This window comes from Drosophila sulfurigaster, chromosome 3, assembly GCF_023558435.1.
Source record: "Drosophila sulfurigaster albostrigata strain 15112-1811.04 chromosome 3, ASM2355843v2, whole genome shotgun sequence".
Lineage (NCBI taxonomy): Eukaryota > Metazoa > Arthropoda > Insecta > Diptera > Drosophilidae > Drosophila > Drosophila sulfurigaster.
Genome location: NC_084883.1, coordinates 14156307 through 14179593, shown reverse-complemented (window position 1 = coordinate 14179593; position 23287 = coordinate 14156307). Strand labels below are relative to the sequence as shown.

The window sequence follows — 23287 nt, the reverse complement described above, 5'->3', positions numbered from 1 at the left end:
TGAGCGCAAGACGTTGCCACCGAAACTGCAGAAAAAATGTACTAAAAAACGCGCGACTTTTAAATTAGACAAATTATTAAAATAAGATACGAGTACTTTATTAATTGTATTAATCAGTCCATAAGATCAATATCTCGCAGGCGGGCTTGCGTCTGTTGACCAATATCGAACATAATATGTTGCTGCAGTAGCTCTCGCGGTTCATATTTAAGCGACTCCTCATAGGCATATTGTATACTCGTGTCGTACAGCATCAGTTTGCATTTGGCCAGAGCTAGGATGCAGTTGCGCAGCCGGGCGATGACTTCACGTTCGCTGCGCGGCACCACTTCATTTAAGTTCTGAGCGAAGCCACCCTCGCCGCCTTCCTGCTCTTCGCTTTTGGTGGGCGCTATCCAAATGTAGCCATTGTTGCCTAATATTACTGAAGCACCGCATGCCAACTTGTGGAAATGCATCTTGCGACGCTTGACCAGTGCCGGAAACACTTTGACCAGAATACCCTGGGACAGTTTTCCATATTTCAAACTGCGCGTGTAGAGCGACAATGTGCCCTCCTCAAAGATGTTCTGGCAAAAGTATATCAATCAACAGGTGTTTAATAAAATCAAACCATTAAGTTACCTGCACTTCGGCCGATATCAAGTCACCTTCATCCAGATAGCGCCGCATCATCTGCTCATCTTCCGCTGAACGTCGTCGCAGCTCTCCGCCTGGCAGATTCACTGACGACAGCAGCAGCGTTGAATCCAGACGTGAATTAGTGTCAACGCGCCAACGTTTCTGTCCTACGTCCAGCACGCGGGCCACGACGACGTCGCCAATCTCACCCACATAGCGACTCTTTAGAGGTCTTACCGAAATCAATTTATTCACTTTTTCAATGACACCGGCCACCGATGCGACAATGTTCTCATCCTCCACGAAGGTACCGTGTCCACGCATAAAACCCGACTCTGGCATTAGGACCTCGCCGGGCGTAAATATGCGAGGCAGCTTCTCCTGGTTGCCGGCCAAATCATTCCAGTTGACGCGATCCAGCGCCAAGTCAATCATTGCATTTGTTGACATTGCTTTCCCACTGCTGTTGCTGTCTCTGTCAGTTGATGCAAAACACGCGTAGGTGCAATGTGACCGCAGGTTAAATTAACATAATAACCATAATCGATAGGGCTATCGATATTTCATAGTCGATATTCGCACAGCTGTTGAACGGTGAAAAAAATTCGTCACTAATCAGCTGATTCGTGTATTGTAAATATTTTTCAATAGATACAATGGATCAACCTGACGATCATTTTCGCTATATACACAGTTCCTCATTGCACGAACGTGTACAAATTAAAGTGTAAGTACAACAGACTAATCTATAGACTACAATTAATGTCAGCAATTAAAATATTACAGTGGCACGCTTGAGGGCAAGAAACGTCAACCAGACTATGAAAAACTGCTCGATGATCCCATATTGCGGTTTTCGGGTCTCTACTCAGAAGAGTATCCGTCATTCCAGGTGCGACTGCAGGTCTACAACGACGGACGACCCTATTGCCTCCCAGTGAACAGCGCTTACAAGGCATTTGGTAAGCGTTGGAGCTGGAACGAATGGGTAACATTGCCTCTGCTATTCTCCGACTTGCCACGCAGTGCCCATGCTGGTGCTGACCATACTTGACTGCTCGGGTGCTGGCCAAACGACGGTCATAGGCGGCACAGCCATCTCCATGTTCGGCAAGGATGGCATGTTCCGTCAGGGCATGTATGATCTACGTGTCTGGCTGGGCGTTGAAGGCGATGGCAGTTTTCCGAGCAAGACTCCGGGCAAGGGCAAGGAATCGTCGAAATCACAGATGCAACGACTAGGCAAGTTGGCCAAGAAGCATCGCAATGGACAGGTGCAAAAGGTGGATTGGCTGGATCGTTTGACATTCCGCGAAATCGAGGTGATAAACGAACGCGAGAAACGTATGTCTGATTACATGTTTCTCATGATTGAGTTTCCCACCATCATGGTGGACGATATGTTCAGTGTAAGTGGAGTGATATGACACCAGTAACTATATTAATCAGTTACTATGTTTTGTAGTATTCCGTTGTATACTTTGAACCAGAGGTGGACAACAAATACAAATTGCCAGCGAAGCCCAAATTGGTTTTGGTGCCCGACTCGGAGATTCAAATGGTGAGTAGAGATTTAATGAGTGATTTCCATTTAGGTTTAGGTTTAGGTTTAGGTAGGACCGGCTGCCCCTGTACGGGGTAAAGCATAGACCAGTGGAGGTCCGTAGCTGTACCGGTAGCTTATCTACGTCTCAGAAATCGCGCAGTATGGATGCATTTTTGGCAAAAGCCAGCAGCATCCTAGGAGGAAGCCGTGAAACGTCCCGAAGATCGTTGTGGCACGGCGAATTAAGGTATTTCAACCGGAGTCGAGATAACGCTGGGCATCTACAGAGAAGATGCTCGAGTGTTTCCTTAACCCCGGGCTCGTTGCATTTCCTGCACTGATCACTGTTCGTGATACCCAGCTTTACAGCATGGACAGCCGACAGACAGTGACCAGTTAAAATGCCTAGCATTAGTCTGCAGTCTTGAAAGCTGCATGACGATATTGGTTAAGTTTTTGTTAGTAGAGGCACACATCAGCCTTGCAGTTTTGCACGAGTTGGCATTGCGCCAGCTAGCGTCCCACTGAAGTCTAGAACGCACCTCAATTTCTCTGCCTAGAGTTCGCAGGGATATCGGAACATTGCACATGTTACCGGCATCGAGTCCCACTCCCTCTTTGGCGAGAGAGTCTGCGATCTCGTTGCCATCGATGGCTTGGGATCCAATAGATACGCACTACCGCAGATGCGTTCAGCGACTCTATTGCTCTTCTGCTGTCCAGGACAACTTTGGACTTGACCACATCAGAGTATATTGATCTTATTGCAGCCTGGCTGTCAACAAAGATGTTAATTGAGTTGTAATTACGCTGTAAACCCCGAGCCAATTCGGCAGCCTTGCCAATGGCAAAAACTTCCGCCTGCAGTGGTCTGGGAGTTTATAGGATTATAGGATTTCCATTTAATTTTAAGCGCTTTTCCACTGCAGGACAACCTGGTGGAGCGCAAACACCATCGCCTGGCACGTTCGGAGCGTTCTGGCATTTCGGATCGCGATGCCAAACCCACAGCTTTGTAAGTAGAAGTTAACAACTTTGTTTTTTGGACCAATTTAAATATTTGTTCTTTCAGGATACGCGATCAGTTGCATAACATTGTGTATCGCTGTCCGCCAACATATACGTTGAGCAGCGATGAGCAAGATCTGTTGTGGAAGTTCCGTTTCTATCTGTCATCGCATAAGAAGGCGCTCACCAAGTTTCTCAAGTGCATCAATTGGAATCTAAACGATGAGGTAACCCAAGCACTCTGGATGCTGGCCAACTGGGCGCCCATGGATGTGGAGGATGCGCTTGAGCTGCTCAGTCCAAGCTTCACACACGCCGAGGTGCGCAAATATGCCATCAGTCGTTTGGCCCAAGCACCCGACGAGGATCTCCTACTCTATCTGCTCCAATTAGTGCAGGCGCTGAAATACGAGGACTTCCGCAACGTTGTTCAATTGAACAAGCGCATCATACCCGAGCCGGAGCGCGATGTGGTCTGTTCGCTCGATGACAACGATTCGCTGCTGGGTGAGAGCACCATCTCTGAACTGAGCGGCACCAGCAGTGCGCTGCATGTCAGTGTGATACCCGCTAATCAACGTGCTGCCAGCGCCATCGCTGCCATCAAGGGCGACCACAAACCCACCATGGCCAGCAGTGTCAGTGCCCCAGCGATTAGATCGAGCACGCCAGGATTGCGTTCAGAGCGTTTGGACATGGCGGATGCCAGTGCTGGCTCCTTGGCCTCGCAGTCGCAATCGCAGACACCAATGCTGGGCCAAGGTGTCGCGAACAATTTGTGCACATTCCTCATACAGCGCGCCTGCAAGAATGCGACGTTGGCCAACTATTTGTATTGGTATCTGTCCATTGAGGTGGAGGATGGGGAGACGGTGCGTAAACAGGATCAGCCGGCACATGACATGTACAAAATGGTGCTCAACATCTTCCTCAAGGTGCTGGAGAATGGTGAGTCGATAAGAGTTGATATAATGAAGTGTATAATTTACTCAATTCTTATTCTTTAGGTAACTTTCAATTGCGTGGCATTTTCTATAATCTGCGCAAACAGCAGCGTTTTATCGATGAGCTGGTGAAGCTGGTTAAAATGGTCGCCAAGGAGCCGGGCAATCGCAACAAGAAGACCGAAAAATTTCAAAAGCTGCTTTCCGAACAAGATTCGTTCAGGGTGAATTTTACCAACTTTGAACCGATTCCATTCCCCCCTCGATCCCGAGGTGTACATCACCAAGATTGTGCCCTCTCGCACATCGCTCTTCAAGAGCGCTCTCATGCCAGCCAAGTAAGGAGTTGAATAAATATCTGCATTGAATTAACTCTTCACTCTCCGATTGCAGACTCACATTCGTCACTTCGATTGCTCAGCACGAATATGTGGCCATTTTCAAGCATGGTGATGATCTGCGTCAGGATCAGCTCATTCTGCAAATGATTACGCTGATGGACAAGTTGCTGCGTCGCGAGAATCTTGATCTCAAGTTGACGCCATACAAAGTCTTGGCCACCAGTTCGAAGCATGGATTTCTACAGTACATCGATTCTTGCACTGTGGCCGAGGTCTTGGCCCGCGAGGGCAGCATTTTGAACTTCTTTAGACGCCACAATCCTTGCGAGGGCGGTCCTTATGGCATCTCCTCTGAGGTGATGGACACTTACATTAAAAGCTGTGCCGGTTACTGTGTTATTACCTATTTGCTAGGTAAGTTAGCAGCTCATGATAAATTAAGATGAAACTAGAATGGTAATATTTATGCTTTTTTAACAGGTGTGGGAGATCGTCACTTGGATAATCTACTGCTGACCAGCAATGGCAAACTGTTTCACATTGATTTCGGCTTCATATTGGGACGCGATCCCAAACCCATGCCACCGCCCATGAAGCTGAGCAAGGAAATGGTCGAAGCAATGGGCGGTGTTAGTTCTGATCATCATCACGAGTTCCGCAAGCAATGCTATACGGCGTATTTGCATTTGCGTCGTCATGCCAATGTTATGCTCAATCTGTTCTCATTGATGGTGGACGCCACAGTGCCCGATATTGCTCTGGAGCCTGACAAGGCGGTCAAGAAGGTGGAGGAGAATCTACAGCTGGGCCTTACCGATGAGGAGGCTGTGCAGCATTTGCAAAGCCTGCTGGACATTTCCATTACTGCTGTGATGCCAGCGCTGGTCGAGCAGATTCATCGTTTCACACAATACTGGCGAAAGTAGATCTATAATTATCACACCCCTTAATTTAATATGTTTTAAAGTCGTATTTATGTTTTATGTGCAGCAGTCTGCGCCCACATTGTAATGTATTATATAAATATATATTATCTTAATTGCATTTTAAAGCTTGTTTTAATATTCCTTATAACTGTGGCAGTTTTTTAGAATTTGAATTTGTTTTTCCGTTGACTGCTGGTCACACTGCTGTAAACTTTAAAATTGTCCGATTTCGATAGCAATTTCGCCAATCAGCTGTTTGTCAAACGACCCTGTCTTATTGCGCGCTCAAATTTACAGCTGTTTTGAAACCATCGCGGGTCGCGTTGTTATTGTATTTATTTCTAGTGCTTGTAAGTTTTTGGTGTGTGCAAGAACATTTTGGATTTTAACGACATAATTTCTGCAGTGTTTGGCGCACGAGAAAGTTCAATTACAGCAACGACAACACATTAAGACTAATGGCGAGCAGTGCGGTAAGTGTGGATTGGACGCTTGTTTTGTGCCCAATGCATTTTCCTAGAAAATTTCTGTCTGCAAACTTTTGTGATTTCATAGTTCAATTTCTATGCGTGGTGTGGTTGCTTCGTTCGTTCGTACGTATTGCCAACTTTTTGTATCATGTGCGTGTGTGTAATTGTGGCTGTGTGTACTATACGTATGCCATTGCCTCTGCTTAGTTAGTGGCAGGTACTCAAATCAAAAGTTTTTGCTAAAAGTTAGCCGGGGCTACTAAAGTTTGAACGCAACCCGCCGCAGCCCGTAGCGCAGCTGCAGATACCACAAATTTTGCTGCTCTGTGCTTCGCCCCCACAATCACATCAGAGCAGAGTCCAACAACTCCTGCCGAACTAAGTTAGACATTGCAAGTTTTGTCCCCCTCTCTTTACTACACACAACTCGTCGCACGCTCTCTCGCTCGTGTCTGTCTGACTGCTTCTCTGCCTAGCCCACTCTCTTAAGGCCGAAGAGAGCGCCAAAAGCAAATGCATTGGAGCAGCATGAGTCACAGATACAACGTAATGCTTTAGTGTGCATTTTGTTATTGTTGCGCTTGGTATGCAAGCATAACGCACACGTCTTGCCCCCCTCCTTGGTGACCAAGTGTTTGGCAGCCGGCTGTGCCTGCAGGCTACCTCACTCACTCTCACTCTCGCTCTTGCTCTTGCACTCCTTCTACACAGCAGCACGTGTTCATTTTCGTGCAAAAATTCGTAATCTGCGTACATGTGAATTTTTGGCTTTATGCGAGTGTGTGTTGTGTCTGGAAAAGCGCATGCATATGAGTGATATTTACTTACGTATGTATGTACATACATTACATATGTATGTTGTTTGATGACAGCAATTTATGACTACGTGCAATTTGTATAAGAGAAATTCTCACTATTTTGTTATGTCGTCAATTGATAAGACTATTTGCAGCGAGTCATAGGCTGAGATCATAGACATTTTATAATTAAAAGCTTTTTTTAAGCGTATAAAAGATCGTTGCTGCTGCAGCAATTAATGAGCATCCTCTTGTGACGTCAGCAAACGGCAACTCCCACGTTTATCGGCAATCGATTATGGGCAACTAATAAGCGGCGATAACAAACGATGAAGCAATCGACTTTAAATTTATATGGAAACGGATTGCACTTACTTATTTGTTCATACTGTAATTCAAAACTGAACTTATGACTTCCTATTTACTGAATTATGTTTGTATGTATGTAAATAATATGAGCTGGGCATGTAACACCATTTAGTTTGGTGCTACTCGCGAAATGAGTTGTTTCAAAATATGACGTTGTAAGCCAAACTTCCAAACGAAGGTTCGTTCCCATAGACGACAGCAACGACGACGACAGCCAATCCAAAGTAAACGCTATGCAAATACACATGTATTAGTGTAGATCAAAGAGACGGGGGGTAATCAGTTTACGCTGACGTCGTTTGCTGCGCTGCTTCTTGCATGCCCATTCTCGGAGTCATGCACACACTCATGAGCGCACATAGTCACACTCATAGTCAATACTCGTGTTCAAATGCAGCGCAACAAGCACAGAACTCTACTTACATATGTATGTTTGTTTGTATGTATGTATGTATTTATGTCAGTAGAATACATTGCTGTTGTTGTTGTATTTCATTAAACGATACTAACACGGGTGCTACTATTTCAGTTGCTTACTAAATAGTTAGTGCCAGATCGGGCTGACTAAGCGAACGATCCAACGAACAACGACTGTCGCGCCATATTAACCATATACACACACACACTGGCACTTCATTTTGCATGTTTGTCCCAATGTCCAATGCGAGCCCCCAAACCGCTAGACGCTCCATTTGCCTGTGAAACACCCTGTGCTGCAATTCGCAAAACAGGGTGTGATGAACACGCATGCTATGTACTTTATGCTCGGCAAAACTTACTACGCTTTGCACTAAAATTACCGTTGCAGGGTAGCGCAACGTTGAGCTTTTGCTTAATTAGAGCGTTGTTATTTGTTAGTATGCTTCACGGATCCTCTGCAGTATGAGTGAGATGCGCATATGTTGGTGTATTAGTGTGTATTTGTTTGTGTGTGTTTGTGTGGCGCTGGCGTCCACAACGTGATAAAAACTTTAAACATTGAATTGTGATACTTCGTCACTTGGTTGTAAATTGAAATAAGACCCACATGCCGCCTTCGCCTTAGCGTCTTCTCTGCCCAGTCTTCCTCTGTCCCCTTCGTCCCCATTGCCCGCTGCATTGCAGCAACAGTTAAGCGCGAAATGAGAACTAAAAAAATCACAAAACAAACGAAAGCAGCGCGACAAAACAACACAACACAAAATACAAAAAGAAAAAAACACACAAAATTCTATTGCAATTGTCAGCAAATTTTCATCAAATGCAAAAAACAAAACACAAAAAATAAGAGAAAAATAAAAAACAAATATAAAATAAAAAGAGCAGTGCTGTCGCTTTTGTTTATGCACTTTGCTTAGCCAAGTTTTCGGTTGCTTTTTGATTTGCGATATGCAAGTGAATATTTATTATTTATGCATGCATGCAAGTGTGTGTGTGTGTGTGTGTGTGTAACTGTTGTGTGTGTCTGTGTGTAAATTGCCGCTCATTGCCCGATGATTCCGATTCCGGGACTGTGGCTCTCTTTCTCTTTCTTGCTCCCTTTCGCTCTGTTTAGCACTCGGAATCAGAATCTCTAGTTCGGTCTCGGCCTCTGTCTACGTCTACGTTCACGTCTCTCCGTCTTCGTCTCTGTCTCCGTCACAGTCACCGTCTTCGTCTCTGTCTCGCTAATGGGCTCGGAGTCGGGGCCAAGTTGCCGCAGAGTCAGTGCAGTTTCGGCCGCCTCTGGTTAGGTTGTCCTAGCGCGCAATTTTCATTTAATCGCCTCAACTAAATACTTAGTCATTCACACACACACACACACACACTCGCTTACTTTTTCTCACTCTTCGCACGTGTTTGCACTTTTATTTATTTGTTTTTTATTGCTCTATTTTCCAAGCAGTCGCGTTGCCGTTGTTGTTGCTGTTGTCGTTGTGCTTGTTGCGGTTTTGTTCTGTTCTGTTCTGTTCATGTTCCGTTCTTATCTGTGACGCGTCTTGGTTTGGCTCTTGGCCATTTGGACTCACAAGTCTATATATGTGTGAGTGTGTGTGTGTGCAACTATTAGTGGCATCAACAAATACAAAAAGGTTAACACTTTTCGCAAATATCCCCGGCAAATTGCTAATTTGTTAAGCAGAAAAGTTATTCACTTCACATTTTGTTTACATGGTGAGTTCTCGATAAGCAAAGTATACAAAGTATAGTATTAATTTTATATTGATATATAAGGTACAGGAAACGAACAAAAAAAAAACTACAGGCGATAATGTTGTTATGTACTTTTGTTATCAGGAAATCATAATTATTTGGAATTCACTTTAAATAATAACTTGAAACTGCCTTTAAAAGTAAGCTTCGTTTTTTTTTTTTGAGAACTTTGAGGATATACAAATATATTTGCCAAAATTTGTACTATTTATTATTTTTTATTAAAATTCTTAACATATTAATCACGTAAAAATGAAATTCATGAAATAAGGAATCTTTTTTTTATAATTATTAGTTTTCAATTTTATTGCATATAAAAAATGTATTTTTCTTTTACAATATTTTCTTATTGTCTGTCCTGTACGCTTATAAGTATGCTATGTTTTAAGAGGAATATTAGTCCTGAAAAAAATACGTATTTCGTTAAATATTTTTTCGTAGAGTTCTTAGATTGTATTATGGAATCAAACAATTTGATTTTGTACTTAAGAAATTAAAGAGATTAGTTTATTATTGTATTATATTATATTATTATATAACTTTATTATAACTACAACCCAAACGTGAAGTTGGATTATAGAATCAAACAATTTGATCATATATCATTAAGAAATAAAAGAGATTAACTCTTTTTAATGTACTATATTATATTATTAAATGTAAATAAATTGATAGTGTTAAAGAAATAGAGTTTTCAAATTCATCACGACATCAACGTATTACTTAGAAATGTGTCTTAAAATTTTTGTCTTAGCTAATTGCAAAATTTTAGTTATCCGTCAAATCAGAACCTCGGCAATGGCTTTATAATGGCAATAATACCGTTAAGTTAGCGTCAAGTTTTATGGGTCTTGAGTCACACACACGTTACACACGTTGTTGTTGTTGTGCTCGTATTTGTCTCATTATCTGATAAACCAAACGCTGTCACACGGAGCTCTCTCGTCCGAAGGGGTTTGTTGACCCTTTGCGCTGCGAATGGCGTTGATAAAGATTTTTGCAAGACGCGTTCGAAGCGCGGCAAACAACTTACGCGAAGATCATGTCAATATAACCAGATTTTATGGCCACAAACTACACAAGCGAACTAGCTATAGCTATATATATATACATATCTATGCTAGGAAAGGGGTTACCTCATAAGTAAAACGCACACGTAGCCAAATAAAAATGGTAGCAGAACTTAAACTATGCCGAATAATTCGTATGTTAAGCCCGAATGTTATGTTGTGGTCTCTTGGCTGTTGGCCTCTTGAGTCAAGTCTTGTGTTCTCGGCTATTTGGCAGTATTTTGCTGGACTTCAAGGCCAACGTAACCATCGGGTTAATTAACCCGCCATTGTTAATCCTCTAGCCAGCATATCAGCTAATATCCAACACTACGAGTATACAACTGGTTCGCTATTGTCACAATCGTTTTTGGCCCATAATGAATTCAATTATTGTCACTTGACTGCGTTAAGTATGCGCAACGTTGTCGCCGCTCCGCTATGTGGCTCTTGCTCTTGCTCTTGCTCTGGCTGTTGCTGTTGCTGTGGCTGTGCTTCTCACACATGCATGTGTGTGTGTGTGTGTGTTTGTGCGTGTCGAGTACCTACTACAAAGTCCAAATTACCCAGCTGAACTTTCGTGCAAGAAAAATGTACAGCACAAATGGCTTATTAATTGACACGCTCGGAAGGTAATTTGTCGCTTTCTTAGCAATAAAATTAAACTGGATTTCCAAATAAAAATATGATAAGAATTTGTTGACAAAGTACAAAATATGTATGGTTCCATTTCTTATCTAGTTCTTTACAAAGATAGATGTAATATAGAATTTTAAAAATAAGAAGCTAAAGATGATGGGAGCTTAAAGTTCTAACTGAATCTTTCTATTCTATATTTCCTCAGGAAATACCATAAATGAAAATGTTTTGAAGGATCCGTAACTAGAACTCTAAGCAAGATATGGGAGTTTGGAGTTCTAGTTACGGATCCTTCGAAACAGTTTTCTTATTATATTTCCTGTTAAATCCTTCTTATTTTTAATATTCTATATTGCATATATACAAAAAAATAAAAGGATCCTTCAAAACAGTTTCTTTTATCGTATTTCCTGCTGATCGTTAAGATGTTTCTTTTGATAATATTATTTTATTATTTTTTCCGAAATATCATGTTTATTTATATAAGAAAACAAAAAATAATGAATGAATACCTAGAATTACTATATTATTAATTGAACCATTCATATACATTACAAATCACAAAACTGTAATCAAATTGTTCATAAGCTGAGTAATAATTCTTCTTAAAATAACAAATTTATAAGGAATTTAAATCCATAAAGTCAATTAACAATATAAATGTTATTTGAAATTGAATTCGTTGTTTTTATAGAGAAATTAGTACTTTTTTTATGTCTTAAACCTGAAAAAAGAAAAAAAAAATATAATGGCTTTTACTGAAAAAAATGGCACCCGGTTCTTATTCAATAAATATTTAAGATAAGTTTCTACAATTTCATAATTCATTGTTATGGTACGTTTTTTCTTGTTTTTAAATGTTGTTTTAGAGTTAATCTTAAAGTACTATTGGAATAATATTAAATGTGTTATTTCAATCTATAATTTATGCAGCTTTTTTTTGTTTATACAACAAACTTTCACAAGATTTAAACCTTAACATCTTCTGATAATGTTTTGGTTTTTAATGTAAATGATTTTCCTTCAGACTTTCAACTCTCGAAGTCAATTAGGATTTAACTTCCAATTTATATATGTCTTAGCTTAATTAAAATGCCAACAAATTCGACTGGGTTGTTATTGTCATCGTGGGTCTTTGGTATCTGCGAGATACATTTGTTGTTTGGCTCTACGTGCTTGGGTAAAGGCAAATGTTATGTGCGTCACTTGAAATAAAAATTGTAGCTCTCCCCAAAACTTGTTTTTTGTGATACATATACGTATATATATAAATATATATTGGCGCTGTGTATAATTTCGGAGCAGTCACAGGCTTTGAGTTTCGCCTAATATACGATTTATATAGAGTCAATATAAAAATATATTTGTATGTAAGTTTGTGTGTTTGCTTTGCGCCTCCGCACTTAGCTACGTGATTATATAGCCATTAAATAAAAATAAATAAACATTAAATAGAAAGACATTATCGTCGTCTTTACACACACACACATACATACACATACACATACATTCAACCCATTCACATTTAATCCACATTTATCGTGGAAGTTTTCAGTTTATATTCGTAGCAGCAATTTCAATTCGAATTCTCAATTCTAATTTATTAATTTAATTTAAGATAAGTAAATGCGAGCAGTAAATGTGTTTTGTATTTGCTTTTTTTTTTCTTTTTGTGTTTTGTTTCAGTTTGCTCCGCCTTAAGCGACATGGCGAATACTTTTTTCTCTCTGCTTCTTCTTTATATTTGTTAAAATAACAACAACAACAAGAACACGAAGAACAGCAAAAACAATTGAAATCGTTTTTCTCGCTTGCTCGCATCGCGTTGCTTCTTTTGCCAGTTTTGTTCTGGGTGTGTTTGTATGTGTGTGTTGTGTACGAGTATGTGTGTGTGCTCTTATAAACATGTTTTCGCATTAATAATACATTTTTATTCGCTAATTTAAGCGTTGTTTACTTTAGAAACCAGTTAGCACATACGTTATATACACACACACACATACACAATGCCTAGTCTTTGGCTCCACCCAAGTCTGTCTGATAATTTGTTTAATGTATTTGTTGTTGTTGCTGCTGCCGCCTTTTTGTGTGTTATTTTTTCATATATTTGTTAAACAAAAACCATTTTGATTCGCGCTTTTTAGCTTGCGGCAATGCTCTAACACCCTCATGCCACCCCATGACACCCTCTCCGTCACCCCCTTTGAATTCTTGAGTTCCCCCTTTCGTGTTTGTTGCCTACAGCTTAATCAGTGTCGCTCGCTGGCTGGGCCATAAATTGGGCATGGCTGCGCAGGGTTGTCAACTGCGCCCATTCACGCGCCCATTACGCCCAGCTAGGAATCGACCTTTTCGGTCCATTGTTGCTTGTCAACACCATAAATAAATGTTGCCTCACACACACACACACCGCCTCCCCGTCTCCGCCCACATGTCGCACAAATCCAGCTAATGATACTACGCACATTTACATACAATTTGTAGCAAAATTTTGTGGAAATGCCAAAAGCAGACGGTCCTTTTTCCCCATTGCTCTCAACTTTGATCTGCCCAGTTAGTTTTAAAATCTCGATAAGCATTTGCATTGGACCATGAAATATATGTATGTATTATTTTTTACCCTCTTTTAAACATGTCAGTGTTATCGATATTTTTGTGGAATTGTATTTGAAGTAAATTTCACGAAACAATCATATATCAAAATTGACTGGCAACTGGTAATTAAAGCTCTCTAGGGTCAAGATATTTGTGCACAACAATGGAATTTTTTTTACGATTATAATTTACATTTTTTTAGATTTGTGTTCTACCTTTTTTTTTAGTATTTTTGTTATTTATGTTTGTTTTGTAAGTTGAGTTTTGATTTTTCACCCACCCTATTGATAAGAACTGTTTAATACAGAAATAACATTTTTGTTTTCATATTTAGAGTATGATTCATTATTATTTTTTTAGAACTTCCACTCATCTATAATATAAATGTTTTTAATTCAAATTAGGTTCATAAGGAATCTTTAGATTTTACCACGTACAGAAAAACTGAACAAATCTAACGGGATTTTTGCTTGTTTCCTATTTCTATGTTCCATTTTACAAAAAAATGTGCCAAAAAGGAAAATATAAATAATTCGTTATTTAGTTTTTTGACCGTCTCACTGCTATTTCAAAGTTCACAGTTCCTATAGGAACATAGAGATATATCTCTATGTCCCATTTTACAAATATAATGTGCCGGGGATCAACTAACAAAAAGAAAATATGTAAAAAATCCGTTATTTGGTTGTCTTTCTGTCGCACTGCTATTTCAAAGTTCACAGCTGTATAGCTAGTTCATAAAGTTTAAGTTCTTAACTTGCTTATAGACTTGAAACACTGTGTATACTATATTTGATAAATATGTATGTACATGTCATACATATTAAGTTTCCAAAATTTAAGCGCTGTTCAATAATTTGAGCACGCTCGAATTTGGCTTTAAAACTATTTTTATATGCGAAGCCATTTACCAATTTTGTAATTTAATTCTACATAAAAGTTGTTTGCATATAAAAGTACTGGACTTTGCTTTAAAATTTAGAGTTCACATGTAGTTTAAATGAATGGAAAATTCATAAATGCTTTAGCAACGAATTCATTGATATTTATGCGCCCTTTTCATTAACGATTGGTGAAGCAAGTTTTTTTTTTTGTAATAAACAAAAAATCTCCTAGATATTAATGTATCATATTCATTGATTGTCTTAAGCGTGAACCGTATTGTTTTTTTGTTTTCTGTTTTTTGATTTCGTGTTTTTGGTTTTGAGTGCTGAAATTGAACACGCTGCCCCAGATGGGGCAAAGTGAGGCAAGGCAAAAAGTATTAATACGCGCATAAAAATGGAGCACATTGAAGAGCCATTGAAATGTGACAATTTGTTGCTGTTTTAAGTGCGCTTCAAGTCGTTGAACGGTCTTTTTTTTTTTCTATACGTTTTTTTTTTTTTGAGCAATCGCAGCGGGTCTCAGCAAGCACATTATACCAATCAATCCGATCCGATCTGCAGGCAGTCAAATAGTCAGTCGAGCAATCAGGCAGCAGCTGCCCTTTCGTCAAATAAACAATTGCCATTAGCAAATGTGTAGCCAAGAGTGGAGTGAGAGAGAGAGAGAGAGGAGATGCGCTGTGAGCAGACGACACTTGAGCACATGTAATCAAATCATAAATTTATAAATGAATATCTATGTTGTATACTTGTGAACCATACACATCCATATATATATTTTGTGTATGCTATTCTATTAATTTCCATTAGAGTTCGGTCGCAATGACGAGTTATCTAAACACAATGCGACGCCTCAATTTGGTTCAAGTATCTTTTGCGGTTGGTTGCATCAACTGTACTTTGATGCCCCCCTCTCGCTCTGAATTTGTTGAGCAGACAAAAAGTATCACACAGACACACACACACACAGTTACAGTTACAAATAAATAGAATCAGTTCAACTCCTTTTCATAGCGATTTCATCAAACAAACTATATTATAAGGCCTTAGAGATGAGAGCGTGATGCAATTAATTATTTTCAATCGCGCAATTTAAAAATATAAATCCGCTTTAAACTGTGTTCAAAATTGCAAAATTGCAAAATTGCAAGTAACTGCAATTAGTGCAATTATCGATAATTAGCAGCGTGGTTCAAGTCGTAAGTTCAATCGTAATAATTGCGAACGATTCGATTGAACTAGAGTTCAGCTAAGTCGTGCTCTTGCTGGTTAACATCGTGTCACTGGCTCATCACTAGTCACAAGTTTTTGCATCCCTTTTGCGCTGCTTTTTGTGTTCGCTGTGTAAGTGAATGTGTTGGTATTGGTGAAAATGCCAACAACTGTCGTCATTGTTATTGTTGTTGCTCGTCTTGTATTGCTGTTGTAATAATCCGAACTGAAAAAGTAGACGCATATTTTAAGAAATCATTTCTTGATTACGACGTTTGAAAACAATTTGTCTTTGCTCTCTCGCTTCACTTCTTCGATTCTCTTGCCGCACTTCAATGGCACTTAATATGTAAATGTACATAGACATACATACATACACACACACACACAAATAAACATGCTTATATTAGTAGCTTTGTGTAAGTATGTGTGTACATAGAGCCTCAAAGCTGCCTGACTTGTTGAGCAGTTATTTTATTCCATTATTCTTGCGCCCATTTTGATTTCAGTTTGTTGTTCTCATTCTCATTGTTGTTGCTGCTGTTTTTGGTGCTTTTCCATTGGCTTTTATAAAATCAAGCTAAAATTACTGTCGTCACAAATGAATCTCGTTTGAGAGTGAGACCAATGAATGGTCTCACAACAAACTTTAATGAAGCTGCCTTTCTCTGTCTCTCTCAATCGCACACACTCTCGTGGGCTTGGTTAGTGCAAAAGCAATAGTAAAAGCTCTTTGCTGAATTTTATTTTTTTGTTTTGTATCGCATCTTAGGCAGTTTGAGGCTCAAATGTATGAATGAATGGCAAAGGCAAGGACACGCAGTCAAAACATCAACATCGACACCGACACATGCCACATGTGGCACACAACAGCAGTGGCAGTGGCAACGGCAGCGGCAGACGACCGACACCTGTTGAGGGGCACACACGCAACTCACATGCACAGACACGCACACATCGACACGCGTCGTCAATGCTGCTGCTGCCGTCGCCTGCAAAAGGACAACAGCCGCAGTCGGCGTTGCGCGAGCAGCGACAGCGACCGAAACAGAGAATGCGAGAGAGGTAGAGAGAGAGAGAGAGAGTGAAGCAAGGCCAAACACAAAACACATGCTGCTGTCAAGGTGAGAAGGTGAGAAGAGAGCGACGCTGTTAGGCTGGCATTCGGCAGCCAGAGAAGCCTTGCTGTTGTTGTTCTGTTTCTGGTTGCTCTCTTGCTGTTCACACACACACACACTCACATACAGCACACATTTGGCAACATGTGCACAGCTCGAGGTCGACAACAGGACAACGATGCTGTCATAGGTCAGGACAATGAACAAGAACTGAAAGAGGACAGAGAGAAAGAGAGAGAAAGAGGAAGCTAAATGCCACTAAATATGCAACATAATGGAGTGGCAGGCAGTGAGGCAGGGTGAGGCTTAGGTGTTGTGGCTTGTCACAACAACATTGCCCTACTGCCGATGCGCATGATGATGACGATGATGATAAGAGCAACACAACACAGCAATACACCATCGACAGCAATAACAACAACAAACACAACACAATGTTGGCCTCAACAGTTGGCAACGCCGTCTGTGACTGCATTGGTGACACATGTTGAACGAGGAATAAACAAGCAAGCGAAACGCGTTGCACAAACGAAGTGTATGCAAAGGAAGTTATAAAGCAGCTAGTTTACAGCCTACTTACATGGAAGGGTAGAGGAAGCTTCAAGCTCTTTGACTTTTAGATGGGCTAAGGAAATAAAAATATTTGAGATAGATTTAACTATCTTGTCAATTTTTAACTATAAGAAAAGGAGAACAAAGAAAGACTTTCATTTAAAATAAGTTAGTTTTCCATATAATGCAAATTTAATTTTGTCAAAGCTTTAGAAGTTATAATTTAGAATTCAAAATTTTGAATCTAAATTATAACTATCAAAATAGAGAATGAATGACAAAGAATTTTAAGATTTTTGACTTTCATGTAAAATATGTTTTTATTTTAACACATGCATTCAAAATTTAGTCAGATAATAATTTTAATACTTTAGAACTTTTGAATGGAATCGTTTAATTTATATAATAGATTCATGATATTATATATGTATATTAATAAAACACTTTGCAATCAATTTACCTTTTAAATTTTTAATAATGTTTAGAAATAAAATTAATTCATGGATTCCTTCTCAACTATTGAAAAATATAGATCCTATAACATTCACATACATTTGGCAAACTTCTCAAATTTTAGTTTTATGCAACATAAATAAATTTTTTTAAAATTAAAGGTTCTTTTTTAGATCCCGATTTTATCAATGATTCAATCCCTTAACTAGCAATTGTTCTGGCTTATCGTAAAAGACTTGAAAATACTTTGAAACTGTCACCGTTGAGATTTCGTGGGACTTCCGCCTGAGGTAATTTTTCATGGTGACACTGACAGACTGACAAACATATCAAATGACATTCGTAATCAAAATGCCGATAGCTAAATTGAAAGAACACTAACAAATCAATGAAAAATCTTGAGAACATCGCAAGACGCAAAATAATTTTCACTAAAAGCAAATCGTTGACTACCTGAAGAAGTTTCAGCTGGTAACGTCGTAGATATTTTTGCGTCTTGTGCAAACAATGGCTAGGAGGAACACGTTATCCCTTTTTTATATTTAATGGTTTTCTTCATTTCAAAAAGGGCGCATATAATAACAGCGGCTAATGCGAATGTCGAATAGAATAGAAGTAAAACGAAGGATGAGGAGGAGGAGGAGAAGAGAATTCCGAAATTGGTTTTCATTGCTCGCTAGCAATCCTAGGATTCATCCTAGGCTAAACACGCAGCCTAAACAAATGGCACACACAATTTGAGAAAGAAAAACTAAATTCCTTTTGTATCTGTAAAATGTAACTACAACTGCAGCTGCATGCATATGTGTGTTTTATCTATGTTTAGATGCTGCTTCTTGGTTTTCCTTTTTGAGCAAATGCACACAACACACACACACACACACAGCTGTGCACGCTTGAATGAAAAATGCAAAACTCTGCGAACTCATCTTTTGTCCGGTTGTCTAGTTGTCGTCGTCCTTTGCGGATTACTTTAGTTTCAGCTACACATTTCTGTCACGCCAACAGATCGAATTTCACCAGAGGATTGGCAAAAAAAAAAAATATAAACTCAACATAATAAAACGAAACAGGTGCTGAACTTGAGAGATTGTACGATTTCAGGGTATTTGGTGAGCCACCCTCGTTGTCTGACTATTCAAAAGTTGGACAACTAATAAAGCAACCCCCTGGGAAGTGTTTAACTTTCAAGTGCGGCGTTCTAAGAGGGCAGTTATTACAGTTCATCCTCATTAGATCAACAATAATTAGTTCAAATTTATATTTACTTTTGAATAAAAAACTTTATAAAATACATATATTGAAAATATTTAGAATATGTTTAAGAAATGCATATAAAAAATACTTTATAAAAATCTAACATATATATTTAATTTTCAATATATTTGGTATTATGCAAACCAATTTTTATATGGAAATATAAGTTCGAATTTATTCCTTCATGAAAATACGTTTATAAAATATATACAAAATAAGTTGAATATAAGTATGTAAAAGAAAGGAATATAAATATTCTTTTATATAATATAAATATTCAACTCTTCCATAAGAATTGGACACTTTTATAATTATGTATAAAATACTAACTTTTAAATATAAAAATAATACTATTACAAAATATTCAAATTTCCTGTCCCTAATAAAAATTAAAGATAAATTTTTATCATGAGGAAAATTTTATGGCAATTAAACTTAGATTTGAAATATTTTTTTTCATACTCCATTTCCAAACAACTGAAAAGATGTAATATATAATAGCAGGGCTTATTGGAAAACTGCTATTTCTGTTAATTTTATATTTATTATATTACAGTTTACTTATAGTTTAAACAGACAGATTGTAAATAAAAAAGAGAGCAAAATGTAGTTTTAATAGTACTACTCCTTAAGCAACCCTTGCGATCTGAAGCAAATTAAAATGTCTCTTGAACTAAAACGGAATTCACTTTTTGACTGCACAAAAGTTTTGCATTGTGTTCAACGAGTTGCAAGGGAAGAAAAGGGTAGACTGAAGGAGTACTCTACTCTCTACTCTCTATTCTTTACTGTTGTACTACGTATTGGCAGCGCCTAGGTTCAAGTTATGAAAGGCGTCATAGAATATGTCAAGTCAAATATGTGCGCTATCCGTATCTAGATTAACGGCAACTGTGCGAGTACTGTACAATATTTGAAATTCAAATCGCAAACTGTTGAAAGCAGAGCAACGTATTTAAATATCCCCCCTTTTGTGCCTTTGACGACGACGACGACGACGACGACGAAGCTGATTGAGCGATTTCAAAATCGCACAGCCGCTCTAAAGTTAGGCAAAAGTATTTACATTTTAGAAAAACGCTCGAAAGATACTTTTAGTGGCAGAGATACGGGAAGAGGACGCAGGCAGTGGTGGCACGGTGGCAGGGTGGAGTCGAGGCTGGTCTTTAGATGTTTACCCTGAGATATGGAATACGTAACGTCAACTGCGACTGCGACGCGACTCAAAACGAAGCGACGCCGACCCGCTAAAGGGGGAACTTTTGCTGCTGGCATTGCTGCTGAGGGATAGCCAAAGCAATAATCATAATATACAGATACAGATACATTTACAGACACAGATACATTTGAATTGTGTGTTTGTGTGTGTGTGTGTGCAGCTCTCTCGCTTCTGCCTTTAACAATGAGGCGGCAGCAACGGCAAAAATAATATTAATGAGCAAGTTTTTGATTACGCAGCCATTAGCCGAACTCTCAGTTTGAATTTGAATTCAAAAATTTCGGTGAAAACGTCTGCACAAGAGGGGCAGGGGAAGGGGCAGGGGGCCAAGGGCCAGAGCCCTTTTGTCTGTGTGTCGCGTATTGTTTTATAGATGCGATTCGCTTTTATTGTCTACATTTTGATTCTTTTGCGCATTTTGTGGCAATATGGCAATGGAAACTTCTTCACTCCATTTTCCATTTTTCATTTCCCGTTTTCCTCCTCAACTTGCTCGCTGCTATAGTTGGACTTATCAATACGTTAAGTCATATTTAGATGCTGTCCTAAAGCGCACCCTCGACCTGTTTGCTGTGGGCTTCGGCTCGGGGGTTGGTCCAGGCTTCAGTTTTCCATCATAATCATAAGAACGTCGCATTAGAGTCCTGGACAAAAAGGAAGTGCAAATCACTTTTACAGAAAAATGGGCGTCATATACATGCCAAAAGGAAATCATCATATTACCAGATTATGTCGTTACGCACGAATTCGTTTCTTATGTACTACGGAAGGATAGAATTACCAGGAATTAAAAAAAAACGGAGAAGATATTTTTCCATTTTCAAATTGAATTAAATGTGGGAGCTACAAATATTTTGTAAATGTTTCTTGTTTCAGTAGAAATATATTTTAATAAAATGTCATTCAGTTGATTTTTATTGAATAATATTATTATTTTTATATTCTATTTATAATTTGTTTATATGAAGATAAATTAAAAATAATAAGCTTTACTTTTATCTAATTAGAATCATTTCTTATTTTCATAAAAAATAATTTTAGTATATACTATATATAGTATATTAGTATAGTATATTTAATATACAGTATATTATTATAGTATATATACAGCATATACTGTATATTATTATAGTATATTTAGTATATGTACAGTATATTAGTATAGTATATTTAATATACAGTATATTATTATAGTATATATAGTATATATACAGCATAGTATATAGTATATTATTATAGTATATTTAGTATATACTATATTATTATAGTATATATAGTATATGTACAGTATATTTTGTTTAGTATATAGTTATATTGGATTATTTCTTATTAACAAACAAATAATGAGAACACTTTGAACATTATTTCTTCACAGATGTTTCAGCTAACACGCTGATTAGTCAGCTCAATTCAATTTAGACGAATTCGTCGTTTATCTTGACTGAACTAAATTCTTAGGAATCGGCGAGTACTTAGATGATCTCAATTGCTGTTGACATGTGTCGATGATGTCATAGTCTCTACTTCTACTTCCCTCTCATTTAAATATATTTTATTTCAGTTTCTGCTCGATCCACAGCAATATCTTTTATTTTGCTTTTTTCTGTTTTGTTTTACTTTTTTTTCACACACACTCTCGGTTTTTTTTGTGAATTCTAAACTGTACCTATTTTGTGGCAGTAAATCCATCTACCCTGCGGAATTGCTACGCTATTTGTATGTGACTTTCGAATGTTGTCCTATTCTTTGCTATGATAATTAATTTTCCAGCTTCGATATCAGTTTTATCTGTAAAAATTCTATACATGTTCGTAAGCTGCACCCCTAAAAAAAGAGCAATAAGCGAACAATGAAAGATTTTTAAATGGAATTTCGTATTTAATCCTCACTATGTCGTACCTTTCACACACACACGCACACTCATACAAATGTAGTGTATAGTCAAAGATATGTATGCTCTTAACTAACCCGGCCTAAGACTGTAAGAACTGCTGTTGTTGTAATTCATCACCTACAAATCAATCATTTTGACGAACCTAGTCGTTGGGCACTAAAAAGATTGGAGATGAAAAGAATAGAGAGAAAAGAAGGACAGAGCAGAGCAGAGAGAAGCATGCGTATAAAATGTAAAAAGCAATGCACAATAGATCAACGCTATCAAAGAACAGGGTCCGGCTCTGGCTTCGGCTCTGGCCTGCTCTTAGCCGCAATGCTGACCTTTTAACATAAGACCAACACCGAGATGGAAGCCTGTCTGAACTAATTGTCCGCCTGTCTTGCGAGTTTCGTCTCGTTTCTCGTCAGTCTTTGCGCATGCGCATGAAAAATGTTTTCATTTCATAGATAGATAGACCTATACCTATAGATTGATATTTGTATACCTCGATCTCTCTGTGTGTGTGTGTGTGTGTGTCTTGCATTGGCACTTAATTTGTTGTTCTTGTCTGCGGCGTTGGTGTGAGATTACGCATTTTCCATATGGCCGAACACAGCACTAAGTTGCTCTATACCCTGTACAAAATCCACATCGGCTATGATGAAATTTTCTACAATTTTGCAATTCGTAAAGCCATAATGTTCTTGAGGACAACAAAGGCTATATTTCACATTTAATCTACATTTTTGAAAATTTTAAATTCATATTCGAATATTATAAATCTTAATTTTATCATTTTAAATAAACAACTTAATTTAATAATCAAAAAATAAATACTGAAATCATTTTTGATGACTATTGTTTTTAATTTCTTTTTATTTCTTACCTCATTACAAATTCTTTTTCATCGATAATAAATAAAAAAAAATTTCAATATTTTTCTATAAAATTAAATTAATTTTAAAATTATGTTATTATTAAATTTTTACCTCATTATTATATTTTTGCCGACATTGTTAAAAAGAAACTTAATTTAATTATTTTATTTGGGAATTTTTTGATTTAATGACATTCAATTTGATATATTATAATAGTAAACTTTACTGAAAGCTTACTATTCCTGTAAATATTAATGTTATCAAATTTGCTTATTGTCTCAATGACAGATTGTAAATAAAAAAATTCATATAAATTAAATTAGGGACGACGCCTTTATCACTTTTTAAAAGCTTATGT

The 23287-nt window shown here is 38.2% G+C and overlaps 3 protein-coding genes across 4 annotated transcripts in view; 2 read left to right on the top strand and 1 right to left on the bottom strand.

Annotated features, from left to right (window-relative positions):
• Positions 1–274: 274 nt before the first annotated feature.
• LOC133845699 (exosome complex component RRP4) lies at positions 275–1071 on the bottom strand. Its single transcript, XM_062280241.1, has 3 exons — positions 625–1071; positions 356–569; positions 275–315 (listed from the first exon to the last, which is right to left on the bottom strand). Exons 1-3 carry the CDS (start codon positions 1069–1071, stop codon positions 275–277), a joined length of 702 nt encoding a protein of 233 aa, XP_062136225.1.
• Positions 1072–1201: 130 nt separating this feature from the next.
• Positions 1202–5479, top strand: LOC133845235 (phosphatidylinositol 3-kinase catalytic subunit type 3). Its single transcript, XM_062279634.1, is given in 10 exon segments — positions 1202–1348; positions 1408–1651; positions 1653–2030; positions 2087–2182; positions 3097–3182; positions 3240–4123; positions 4183–4376; positions 4378–4457; positions 4513–4874; positions 4941–5479. Coding segments are annotated over 10 exon segments (2841 nt in total). The 5' UTR covers positions 1202–1277; the 3' UTR covers positions 5387–5479.
• Positions 5480–5715: 236 nt separating this feature from the next.
• LOC133845238 (serine/threonine-protein kinase pakD) overlaps positions 5716–23287 on the top strand; it is a 47835-nt gene continuing 30263 nt past the window's right edge. Inside the window, exon 1 of one of the 2 annotated variants that reach the window (XM_062279636.1) lies at positions 5716–5859. In XM_062279636.1, coding sequence (XP_062135620.1) covers positions 5845–5859 — 15 coding nt within the window. In that variant the 5' untranslated portion in view covers positions 5716–5844. Of the gene's footprint in view, positions 5860–8731; positions 9156–23287 lie in introns of those variants that run through there. The other variant, XM_062279638.1, reaches the window with a different exon arrangement.